This window comes from Chiloscyllium plagiosum, unplaced genomic scaffold (assembly GCF_037043375.1).
Source record: "Chiloscyllium plagiosum isolate Xiang-an unplaced genomic scaffold, Cpla_swu_hap1 HiC_scaffold_5, whole genome shotgun sequence".
NCBI classification, from domain to species: domain Eukaryota; kingdom Metazoa; phylum Chordata; class Chondrichthyes; order Orectolobiformes; family Hemiscylliidae; genus Chiloscyllium; species Chiloscyllium plagiosum.
Window position 1 is genome coordinate 5325200 of NW_028270143.1, and position 13578 is coordinate 5338777.

At 40.2% G+C, this 13578-nt stretch overlaps 1 protein-coding gene across 7 annotated transcripts in view; it reads left to right on the plus strand.

Moving 5' to 3' along the window:
* Nucleotides 1-13578, plus strand: part of rbms3 (RNA binding motif, single stranded interacting protein) — a 1382426-nt gene that overhangs the window by 1202979 nt on the left and 165869 nt on the right. For all 7 annotated transcript variants that reach the window (XM_087986936.1, XM_087986930.1, XM_087986932.1 and 4 more), the window contains one exon: nucleotides 4762-4841. In XM_087986936.1, the coding sequence (XP_087843062.1) occupies nucleotides 4762-4841 (80 nt within the window). The remainder of the gene's footprint in view (nucleotides 1-4761; nucleotides 4842-13578) is intronic.

Consider the following 13578-nt stretch of genomic DNA (forward strand, 5'->3'; position numbering starts at 1 on the left):
GAAATGTCAACTTCCAGTTACTCGCTGAAAGAATTTCATGGAACATAGAACAGAACACCACAGGAACAGGCCCTTCAGCCCACCATGCTTGTGCTGACCATGATGCTATCCCAAAATAATTCCTTCTGCCTGTACCTGTTCCAAGACTCTCTCTGCTTTGCCTGTTAATATGCCTGTCTTAAACTTTGCTATCATTTCGGCTTCTATTGCTTCCCCTGGAATCTATTACCCTGTGTAAAAAAAACTCCTTTAATCTTTTCCCCCTCAATTTAAACCTATGCCCCCTTAGTATTTGACATGTCCACCCTGGGATAGAGACTCCAACTATACACCCTAACCATGTCTCTCATAATTTTAGGTACTTCTATCAGGTTTCCCTTTAGACTACCATGTTCTAGTCCAACCTCCTTTTAGTTAATGCGCTCCAATCCAGGCAACATTCTGGTAACCTCTTCTGCACCCTCTCCAAAGTCTCCACATCCTTCCTATAGAATGGTGACCAGAGCTGCCTACAGTACTCCGGGTATGGTGTGTCCAAAGTCTTGTACATTTGCAACACGACTTGCCTACTTTTATCCTCAAATACCTCAACTGATAAAGCCAGGCATGCTTTAGGCCTTCTTTAACACCTATGGGCTTGCACTCCAAGGTCCCTCTGTATATCAATGCTCCTAAGGGTTCTGCCAGTTACAGTATACTTTCCTTTTGCATTTGATCTCCCAAAATGCATCACCTCACATTTAACCAGATTAAACGCCATCTACCATTTCTCCACCCAACTTTCCAGCTGATCTTTATATATAGCTGATATCCTTCCTTACTCACAACTGCACCAATTTTTGTGTCATCTGCAAATTTACCAACAGACCACTGATATTTTCACCCAAATCATTTATGTATATTACAAACAGCAGAGGTCCAAGCACTGTTCCTTGCAGAACACCACAGGTCACAGACCTCCAGTCAAAAATAAAAAATCCCTCCACAACTAACCTCTGTCTTCTATGGCCAAGCCAAGTTTGTATCTAATTTGTCATCTCACCATGGATTCCCCATGTGATTTGATCTTCGAGACTAGCTTAAAATAAAGGACCTTATCAAATGCTTTCATAAAGTCCATGTCGACAACATCCACTGCCTTATCCTCATCAATCATCTCTGTCACTTAGTCATAGAGTCATAGAGATGTACAGCATGGAAACAGACCCTTCGGTCCAACCCGTCCATGCCGACCAGGTATCCCAACCAAACCTAGTCCCACCTGCCAGCACCCGGCCCATATCCCGCCAAACCCTTCCTATTCATATACCCATCCAAATGCCTCTTAAATGTTGCAATTGTACCAGCTTTCACCACTTCCTCTGGCAGCTCATTTCATATACGTAGCACCCTCTGTGTTGAAAAAGTAGCCCCTTAGGTCTCTTTTATATCTTTCCCCTCTCACCCTAAACCTATGCCCTCTAGTTCTGGACTCTCCCACCCCGGGGAAAAGACTTTGCCTATTTACCCTATCCATGCCCCTCATAATTTTGTAAACCTCTATAAAGGTCACCCCCGACGCTCCAGGGAAATGAGACAAGAACACCCCTGTAAGTCCATTCTTCTTCAAATGCAAATAAATCCTGTCACTCAAAATCTTCTCCAATAATTTACTTATGATTGATGTAAGGCTTATCAGTCTATACTTTCCTAGACTGTGCTTGTTGCTCTTCTTAGACAAAGGAACAACATTAGCTATTCTCCTGTCTTCTGGGGCCTTGCCTGTGGCTAAAGACGATACAAGGATCTCTATTAAAGGCCCAGTGATCTCCTCCCTTCGCTCCTTTGGTAGCTTGGAATAGATCCCATCAGGCCCTGGAAACTTATCTGCCTCAATGTATTTCATCACACCCAACAACACCTCCTAACTTGTAGTTCTTTCGTCTATGGATGAAGTTTTAATTACAGCGTGATCCTGATGGACAGAGAATACCATAATCACACTTGGCCTTCATGTTTAAATACCTGTAAGTAATTAAATGTACCTGTTGACTCAACACTATTTTCTTTTTCTAGCCAACCTCAGAGAGTAACATTCTCCTTGTATATTTAGCACCAATTGTATTCTCCACACAGCTGCAATTCCTTTAGCAAGTGGTCCACAGTTGTTCCAAGCTTCCAATGGCGTCCTCTAACCACATTTTACCATGTGCTAACTCTGTCTTCAAGCATCTTATTCAGTTTTTGAAAACTTCTTAAATCTTCCACTGGCAGTAAAGCTTCCCCCAAACATGCCGGAATATATCTTCTGGAATTCTTAGAAGATGCTGAATGCCTCTTCGATTCATGTTCACTTCCCTCCCACATCCAGCTGTGGGAATTCAATATCAGTAAGCTTTTCTCCCTGCTGTCTACACTGAGTTTCCACTGTCTGTCTGTGATATAAGGCTCCATTCCCAAAACATAATCTTTTAAACTTACAATTGTAACAACTTACTGATCTTAAACTTAGAATTTTTAATTAATTTTAGTAATTTTCTTGTTCAGTGGCCACTTACAATGATTTTCGTGGGTTTTGGTGAATCTTCCCCTGATGTTATCCAGTGACACAATCAAACCTTTGCATACACTCCAAGCCAACAAAGTTGTTTTTCAATTCTGAAGGACAATTTGTAGATATTAATGATGATATGAAACCGTTTACATTGAACATATCAATATCAAAGCTATAAACAATACCAGCAACACTTCTTTCCTTTTTAATTTGGTGCAAAACAACACTAAGTAACTAATGTACAGAATGGAAGGATGTGCATAGGCAGTTAGGGCTATCAAGCCCCTTTCTATCCATAGACTGTATGTAATTTGCCATGATATCAAGCCAAACTGCTTAATCTTCAGAGAGAGGGAGTCAACTTCTAAAAATGCAAAAGGAGATGAAGCCCAGTAGAGTTTCTCAACAATTTCCAACGACAATCAAGTGAAGGTCCAGACTATTTATCTGCTTGACATCGAGCAGTTCACAATATTGCATTCCATAAATGACTTATCTGTGATTTCAGCAGTTGTATTTTACAGAGTATTTGATCATCTGTACTTATCATTCCATCCTGGTTTTGAGTGACGTTTATTCAGATTTGTTTAGTCCAGATATTAATTTCTTCTTTATTATACATGTTCAATACTATGGGGGGATAAAGAGTTGTGATTTGTAAATGTAATCTAAACCAATCTTGTCAAGTTCTTCAGGTTAAACAGAACATGTTCCTTTGCAACAAATACAGAAGGAAATAACAATTTTTTTCAGGTTTCAATTAGCGTGGTATTGCAAGGGTTTCTCATGTTGTGGTTGTTTTCTGAATTATTGCCCATTTTGCTAAATAGTAATAAAATCTTCTTCAATTTCACCGTCCTTTTTCGTTATCCATTCATGGGCCGAGCGTGTCACTGGCTAGATCAGCATTTATTGCCCATTCCTAATTTCCCAAAGAGTAGTTAAGAGTCAACCAGGTAAGGATGGACGTTTCCTTTCCTAAAGGACATTGCTGGGCAGGGATTCAAACCTGAATCCCTAGAACATTACTTGAGTCTCTGAATTAACAGTGGTGCGATACTACCATGAAGCCATTGTCTCCCCTTAACAAACAACAGCTTGTGATATTGTAAATTTGATTTACATAAACTTGAGCTAATCTAAAACTCTACAACCCATATCCTAACTTGCACCAAATGCCAGTCACCCAGCATTCCTCTGCTCACCACAATGATTCCTTGGTTTTAAAAAAAAAGCTTGATTTTAAATGTCCCATTCTTGTTTTCAAATGCCTCCACGGCCAGTGTTCACTCATTCTCTAATCCTTTTCAGTCTTACAGCTTTCCCAAGTTCTCTGTGCTACTTCAACTCAGGCCTTTTGAACATCCCTGATTAACATAGCTGTACAATGGCAACTATGACTTCAGTCTCTACATCCTGGAATTCTGTTCCTGAACCTTGGTTTTTCTTTCCTCCTTTGAGACACTCTTTAAAACTCGAGTTTTGACGAGATTCTGATCAAATCTCCTAATACATCCATTGTGGCTTAGTGGCGAATTTTGATTTAAAGCACTATTGTGAATTATGGGACACTATAGTATTTTTTAAATTATGTAAGATATTATTGTTTCTATACTTAAGCCTTCTCTTTAATTCAGTCTTGTATTCTGCAACAAAAACAAGTATAGTTCTATGAGTTTCCTTGTCAATATCTAGTCTCACGGTGGGGGGGGTGGATATACATAAATTAATTAATCTGTTTAATTTGTCATGAAATATCCTTGATACATATTCTTGCCCTGGAATTTCTCTGCATATGGTCGTCTGTGATTAGACACTGTTAGTAATTGGTCAATAATTGCACTAATGTTCTGTTGTTTTTACTCTGCTAATGGACACTAATTCACTGTATAAACTTTTCATGTCAGTGATTTGGAACAGACAGTTACTAGGCACAACAATGCAATTGTTTTACTCTGGAGAAGAGTTGCTTGTTGAACAAATACTTACCCTGTTGACTGCTGACAAAATAACTGTTGGACAGTATGCTCCTAAATTGTTCATATTTTCGGTGGCATTTTGCTCCACTAAAGCAATCTCTGTAAAATGTGTCTCAGCCATAAAAACAACTTGTGACTTGTATGCTGTGAAATCGAAACTATATTCTGAAGAAAATGCCATGTATTTGTGTCCACATTATTAATGATTGCTTGACAGAGGTATCACTCAAACCTTTTCTTTGTATCTAGAATGGAGTCCACTGAGAAATGTGAAGTAGTAATTCAGCATTTTAATGGGAAATACCTGAAAATGCCACCAGGTGTACCAGGTATGACTTTTGTTTTATTACGTGTTATTGATAAATCAGCAAGATGGAGTTAATTGGGAATTGAGGATGTGTGAAAAAAATCAAGAGGGTCAGATAATTTGAACAGCAAGACTGAAACTTGAATGGTTTATTGTTCCCTTAACTTTAATCAGAGTTTATTTTCATTGTAATCATGCTCAGCCACTCATTTTGTACAATATACTGTGATAATAGCAATATTATTCTTAATTGTAAAGATTATTATCAGACTTATTGCGTTTATCTTATCTGATTATGCTTGACCCGTCACTTCTAGATTAAGTCTATGATAATAGAGGATAAAATTGGCAGTGACACAAATTGGATAATCCAAGCGAAATTTTGTCATCTTTGAAAATATACTCCCATTGTGGGACAATGGAACAGGAGTAGGCCTTCAGACCATTGACCTTGCCCAACAATTCTAGGTCATGGCTGACAAGCCATTGCTTGAAGGTCTAGGAGCTAGCCTGCCCTGGTTTTCCAAGAAGAGACCTACTCGGAGTCTGTCACTGTGAGTCTGCTCCAAGTAAGGATGTCGAGTGGATTCCTGAAGCTGTAGGACCTGGGAGGCCTCTCTGAGTGCAAGAATGGAAGTTCATTGACCAAGGCTGCTGAGCTCACCACCAGGCAGCCTTCCCACAAGTCAGGGGCTCACCAAAAGCTGACACCTCTGGGAATGTGCCGGTGGAGGAGGGAATAGGTCATTGATTTGTCACCTAAGTGGGCCAATTATCTTCTTGGTGGAAGGGCTATCCTTTACCTACTCCATGTTTTGTTTAAAAGCTATGACAGTGGGAAATCGACGTGTACACCAATGGACCGGTTTATAGGGTCCCTCTCGATCCTGATTTGTCCAGAGAAGGCTAAAAAATTCCAACTCATTTTCATATGCACATGATGAGTTAGGAGCAGGAATAGGCCATTCGGCCTTTGAATGTGTTGCACCGTTTAATAAGATCATTGCTGCCCTAATGTTCAGAACGTCCTGTGGATGTGTTTAATCTATATTATTCCCATTCATACGGCCACAGCATAAGAGGAGAAAAAAATAACACCACGTACTGATCACTCCCTCACTTTGACATACTTTTAGATTCAGCACTTCTTTCTGTTGAAACGCTTCACCAACAATTACCTGCTGAGAGTGGCATTGTCTCGTGTAGTTCTAGGGGTTTATTGTTAACTGAGGGTACAATGCCTACTTGTGATTTCCTGAAATAGAGTTTCTGTTCTAACTCCACATTGGAATTGAACTGGCCGAGTTGGGGCAAGTGGCAAGGCTTTATAATGTACGTATCTATGGACAAGATGGTCATTTTAACTCTCATGCCTTGTCACGTGATGAACAAGCTGCCCACCTTGTTGTGCTAGGAAACCAGTGTCTTCTCATTTTCTGCTGGATTTCCATACGCATATCCTTGTGTGTTAGTCAGTTCTTTGTTGCACAATAAGATTATTTGCATGTTTCTGGTTTTCTACACTTGATTCTGGTGAGCACTTTAGCCTTTTAAACAAACCCATAGTAAAAATGAAGGCCAGTTGTCGTTATTGTCATGACGAATACTTTGCTTAGCTTTCAACAACCTTTTGATAATTTTCACCAGGTAGGTGGCTAAAATTGTTCCTTTAGAATGTATGTGGTGGGATGAGTAATATTTTTATACTACTCTGTCCAATCTGTGAATATGTATGTGTGAGATGTAAGGATTTTTTTATCCTATTTTATCAACTGAAAGAAAATCACACATATCTAATTGGCCCAAATAGCTATCGAGATGGTTGAAGCATGTAGGCACCAGCTTTTAATAATTTCTATAACTTAAAAACTGATACTTTTTCTTGACATTTATTCTTGGGTAATGAAAATGTCATTGTCAGTGATTTGGCATTTGTTCCGTTCCAGGCATCATCTATGCATTGCCTTTTTGCAATGTTAAAGAACTATTAGTGTGCTAAATCACATGCACAGTTTACATCCATTGCTTGACATTCAAAATGAGCAATGAGGAATATTTGCTGTTATCTTCCTCATAATCCCATAACACTAGTAATTGCCAGAATAGATATTTCATCAGTTGGATAAGTATTCTGGATAAGTTGAAGATTACTGAGTTTTAAAAGCTGTATTTGTCTGAGAGTGCATCTACTGAATTTTCAGGGCTAGAAGGTTAAAGTCAAACATATTTCTTAGTAAATTGTTCTGTTAGAACTGGGAGGATTGAAAGAACACTTGAATGTTTCATTAGCCATTTCCTTGGGAGTTTGCAAGACAGATAAGTACCTAAATACAAATGTATGAAGTGAGATCTATTGAGTGATGCTTTCCAACTTGGCAAAAAACATTGTTTTTCCTGGTACATCTATTGTATTTCCTGATGCAGATATTGATGGAGGATGTTGTCAGTCGCAGTAGGTAGTGGATCTTTTTTTTATCCTAGACTCAGCCTCATGCACAAAGGGTAATGATGGCTATTTCGAGTAAGTTACCATAACTTGTGAATGGTCTGGCACTTTTTCCACTTTTTCCACTTTTTGTAATTATCTTTCCAAAACATGCACAAACTCACCAAGGGTAGACATTTGTGTGTGCTTGTTCTGTGTTGAGAGAAAGGTAAGGTTGAGTGTGTTAGGAATTTGTTCCCGTGCTGTTCATGAGCAGGGAGTGGGCCCTCCTTGGTAAGGAGTAGAAAGAAGGGTGTCTAGGAAGATACTGAAGATCATTAGCGTAAGGTCGGTGTGAGCCCTTCAATGCTCATCATGCATGTGACGGTGAAGTTGGCATGTCTGTGTGACATGGCTGTACCATGACAGAGTTTTACACTGAGTGACGGCCTTCTGAGTGCGAGGTAATACTGAAAGGCTAGTGGGACTTACTATTGCAGAGGGCAGGAGATCATTAATTGTCTTCCTGTGTTGTGTTCCATTGACAAGTGGCAGAGCAACGTACGGTTTCCTCCCCAGGAGCCTGGAACTCGTCTACTCCGTCTGTTTTACTTTTTCTCTTTCTGTGCTTTCTTCTTAACATTTATTTATTATAGCACCTGACCTTTTAACAACTTTGACAGAAGGCGCCTTCTCCTGGCCCAGGCCCAGCAATAAGGTGACTTCCACAGCCCGGAATGGCTTGGTGCCTGGTGTGGCTGTCTCCTGGCATTGTGGTCTTGGCCCAGAGTGGTGGTCTCATCCCATCCATCCTGGAGGTCTTCTTTGTGACGGCCTCCAGGTATTCCGACAAGCCAGGGTGAAGATCTAGTCCCAGCGTGCGAGTCTTATCTCAGTGTGGTGAGGCGGTCTCGGTCCGGCCCTGCTTGGCTGTTTGGCCTGATTTTCCAACGTACTGCAAACTCAGGAGCCGTTACTTGAACAGTGATGAACCTTTACTTTTTTCTTATTATTATTTATGGCTTCTGTCATTTATTTAGGTGCTGTGGTATGGCGACTTATAAAACATTCCACTTTTCTTTTCTAAAAGTACACCAAACAATAAATTGTTATTCTTCTTTAATATTTGTGCCACACAAGTACTGCGCAGTGACCGTATCCAACAGGAGAAAGTCAAATTGTTGTACCTTGCTGCTTGTCAGCCCAACCAAGCCTGGGGTGGCACAGTAGCTCAGTGGTTAGCACCGTTGCCTCACAGTGCCAGGGGCCTGGGTTTGATTCCAGCCTTGAACATGTGTGTGTGTGTCGTGTTTGCACATTCTCCCCATGTCTGTGTGGGTTTCCTCCCACAATCCCAAGATGTGCAGGTCAGGTGAATTTGTCCGTGCTAAATTGTCAACCGTGTTCAGGGATGTGTAGGTTAGGTGTATTAGTCAGGTGTAAATATAGAATAGGGGAATGGGTCTGGGTGGGTTACTCTTCACAGGGTCAGTGTGGACTTGTTGGGCCAAAGGGCCTGTTTCTTCTCTGTAGGGATTCTGTTCTATTTTAGATGTTGACCACATGTTGCTACATTTGGCCATCATTTGCTTCAGTATCAAACGAATTGTAAATGCTGCTGAGGATCAAACATCAGCGAATATCCCCACTTCTGACCTTATTATGGGTGGAAGGTCAGTTAAAGATAGTTAGTCCTAGGATACAGCACTGGAGGCTGAGCCCAGAAGAACAGCCCAGAGCCAAATCTACCTTCCAATTCCTGGCCCCAATGTGATATCTGGTCAACAGAGACTAAACTAGAGCTATAAGTTTGAATACTTAACTCCGTGTAAAATTAGGTCCAAAAATTGCAGTTAAGAGAGGAACAGCAAGAGAAGAGTAAGAGAGAGAGAGAGATCAAAGAAACAGAACTTTTTAATACCTCCAGTAATTAAAATCCAAAGCAATGAGATCTCACACTTTCAAAAGTACATTTTTAGTGCCCAGTGGCAAGTTGTTTGGAACAATTAAAAGTTCTCAATGATTAAATTTCATCACACTATAACAGATCAGTCCTAACCTTTTCTGGCATGTTTAGAAGATGTCTAGTGTGTAAGTACTGCAATTGTACATTCTCCCATGTACGGGGAGGTATTTCAGTGTTGAATCACTCAGTAAGGTATCAGTGTAATAAAAAGCTCATAAAAGAACAGGTAAATCTGACAACATCTTTCTCATTTTCACATTTATCTGTGCAAGTGCCGATGGCATCAATTGATGTCCCATTAATTCTATAATAACAATTCTGATCACCTCGCACATATTCACTTGGAAAGCCCCAGACTCCAAATGCAATTTCTATTAATACTCTTGCATATTTTCCCATAAATTGAATTAATACTATTTTAATCTGTATTTTCTTTTTGTCACTTGACCTTTCTTTGTATGTATTTTAATGTCATCAACTATTGCTCAGTTAACAGGTCGGTAAGCTGATCTTCTCCCTGACATCTCACAATGCTTCTGCGAATTCACTTATGAAATAGAATGCAAGGGTACTTGGAGTTTACTTGCCCTCCCATTTTCTTTCTGACAAAGACATGTCACTGAGCTGCTGTTTTTTTCTGCCTGATGTTTCAAGTTTGAAAGCTTGTTTTGACCTGGAACCTTATTTTGTCTGATCCCATGTTTGTTGTGTAAAACCTGCTTCCACCAAACCGTGTTGTTGTTGCTGATCACAGTACCTTTGAGAATAACTGTAGACCGTTAGGAGAGAAGAGAGACAAATTATGTGAAGTTTGGTATTTTTTTCAAATGGTAAATTGCACATTTTGTATTTGACGATCTGTTTTGAAACTCTTGATTGCCAAAGTTTAGAAATTTAAGGAACATATGTGTAAACTCCAACAAAGAGGTCATGCTGATGATTTTTCAAAATTCGGTTGGCCAGCATTTATTGCCTGTTCCCTAGTTTCCTTGAGAAGGTGATGGTGTGCAGGCTTCTTGAATTGCAATAGTGCACCTGCTGTGGGTTGATTCAAATGCCCATTAGGGAGGGAATTCCAGGATTTTGATCCAGCAATGAAGGAACAGTAATTTATTTCCAAGTCAGGATGTTAGTGGCTTGGAGGGGACTTTACGGGTGGTGGCTTTCCCATGTATCTGCTACCCTTGTTGTGGCGCTGGAAAAGGAGCAGCAGGTCAGGCAGCATCTGACGAGCAAGAGAGTCAATATTTTGGACATAATCCTTTTTCAGGACTGGGATTCAGGACATTGCAGAGGGAAATTGAGAGTCAACTACATTACTGTAGGTCTGGGGTCACATGTAGACCAGACCAGGTGAGGATGACATTTCATTCCCTGAAGGACATTCGCAAACCAGATGGGTTTCTCCAGCAATCAGCAACAGTAGATTCTTAATTCCTGATTTTTAAAATTAAATTCAAATTCCACCAGCTGCTATAGTGGGATTTGAACCCAGTCCCCAGAATGTTAGCTGAGTTTCTGAATTAATAGTCTAGCAATAATATCACTCAGCCATTGCCTCCCCAGTATGCTGTGATCCTGTCTTAATTTTACATTCTGTGTGCCTGTTTGTATATAATGAGCCAATGTAAAATGCATACATGTGTTTATGGACACCACTTTCTTTGCTGGGCTCTGAATTGTAGGATTAGGAGTACTTATATCAGCTCCTCTGGTCAATCTCAGAGAAGCAAATTAAGTGAAAGCCTGCTGATAAAACAGACATTTCTGTTCATTACAAACCTGCGTCCTCTTCCCACACATAAGGGTTTACATTTATTGCTGGTAACAGGTACGAGTGATTCTGGCAGCAATAAGGCTCAATTTGCTTATTGGAGAATGGTGGAATGCTAAGAGAATTTCAAGTTTCTCATTACTATCCTGGAAAGTTACCACAAAGACATGGGATTAGCAAGCTAACTGAGAGACAATACAACACCATGTGACGATATGATTAGAAACTCGATAGAAAGAGTTGGAGATTGTATGAAGGAAAGAAAATCAGCCAGACCCGTACTTAACAAATGTAAGCATTACACACAGATTTAGAATAATAGTTGTGACATTATTATATGTCTTGAAAGTCTAGGGAAGTAAATATCATGGTACAGGAGGGATTACTATTAAAAAACTTTAACTGCACCAACATTTCATGCAATTCTGAAAGCCCCATGATCTGCTTTAAAATCAGTTTGTTCATTTACAAGTATTTGTTTTTGATTAGATTACATTACAGTGAGGAAACAGGCCCTTCGGCCCAACAAGTCCACACCGACCCGCCAAAGCGCAACCCACCCATGCCCCTACATTTACCCCTTACCTAACACTATGGGCAATTTAGCATGGCCAATTCACCTGACCTGCACATCTTTGGACTGTGGGAGGAAACCGGAGCACCCGGAGGAAACCCACGCAGACATAGGGAGAACGTGCAAACTCCACACAGTCAGTCGCCTGAGGCGGGAATTGAACCCGGGTCTCAGGCGCTGTGAGGCAGCAGTGCTAACCACTGTGCCACCGTGCCGCCCACATTTTGATATTTTGATTCTCTTCTCCAACTTAAAGAAATACAGTGTAAACTATTTACTAGAATTCCTGAACCTTGGTTGGTTATTCAAGGTCTTGGTCCATGTGTGAAATAAGTTTCGTCCTAGACAGCATTTTGCTACTACTGCAGGAAATAAGCAGTTCAGGAAACGATGGTGCTCAGCAAAGCTCTGTGTTTCCAATCTGTGAAGACTGTACAATGCTTCTGACAGCAACAACGTGCATTTGCATTTTAGGAATGTAGTGACTGTCACTGAGTAATATTTTTGGCAAACTACAGGTTTGAATATTAAAGCCTCTTTATTCAAACCTGATATTAGTTCATTCCCAGATTGCACTAACATTAAATATCGAACCTAATAAATACTGTCCTAGAAATCTCCTGTTGTAGCTGGGTTTGGTATGATCAGACTGCTTTTGGCTTATATCCATTCAGTAGCTTCGCGTACCCAAAAAGTCAATCATAAGCTTAAGTCAATGGCATACTCTATAGTCAATAATATTCAGAGTGATCTCTATCATTATCTCCATAGCTTCTAACTGACTCCATAACTACTACATTGATAATAGCATTTCTGCTAATTTCTTCCTCCTGACTCATCCTCAAAATCACACCATGACCTGTTCATACTGTTTCCAACTATCAACTAATCTATAATTGTATCCACTTCAGGATCCAAAGTATCAATAAATAACCTTTCCTTTTAAGTGCAAAGATGCAAACAAGAATATCCAAATATCCTCTAAATATTCTCCTTTTTAAAAAAAAATTATTGAAAAATCTGACCGCAGTCACCAGTTGAACATATAAATTGTTCTGTATAGTCATACAAAGTCATTTAAGTTATTCAATAATTGGACAGAATTTTCCAATCCCTTGAGAGACCTGGGCAACAAGGGAAGATGTAAGAAAATACAGCAAAAATTTTAAAGTTCTGAATTTTGATGTATAGAAAAGAATTTCCAATTTTCCCCTTAAGATTTAAACATTGAATTCAGGATCTCATTAAACGAGTGCCAACAACTTTATTTCTGCGCATTTGCATCTCATTAATGGCCTAACTCATCCTGATGCAGTTTCCAATTCTCCCCTCCTTACCTGAGAAACCAGATGTCATCAAATCCCAACAGGAAAGTCAGGGCAATGACCTGGTGGCAACATCAGTTCTCCACTTGTCTATCTAGGCCTCAAGCTTTTTCACTACAATGCTCCATGGACACCATTATCTTCCACCCTTAACCCGAGAAAATCAGCTGCAGCAAACTACCAGCCTCCGGAGCTTAGGGACACCTACGACTTACAAGCTTCTGCCAGGTAACTTGGCTTACTGAAAACACACATCTACACAGGGTGTATTTTACAACTCACTTTAGAACCTCACTCACTGCCACCAGCAACCTCAAGCTAGAGAGGTTTAGAGTCATAGGGTCATACAGCATGGAAACTAACCCTTAGATCCAACTAGTCCACGTTGACCATGTTCCCAAACTAAATCAGACTCACTTGCCTGCGTTTGGCCCATATCCCTTCAAACCTTTCTTATTCATTGTACCTATCCAAATGACTTTCACATGTTGTAACTGTACCTGCATCCACCACTTCCTCTGGCAGTTCATTCCACATATGAACTCCCATCTGTGTAACAAAGTTACCCCTCATGTCCTTTTTAAAATTTTCGCTTCTCACTTTAAAAATACATCCCCTAGTTTTGAACTCCCCGCCCTGGGGAACAGACCCTTGCTATTCACCTTATCCAGCCTCCAGTGAAAAGAGTCCCATCT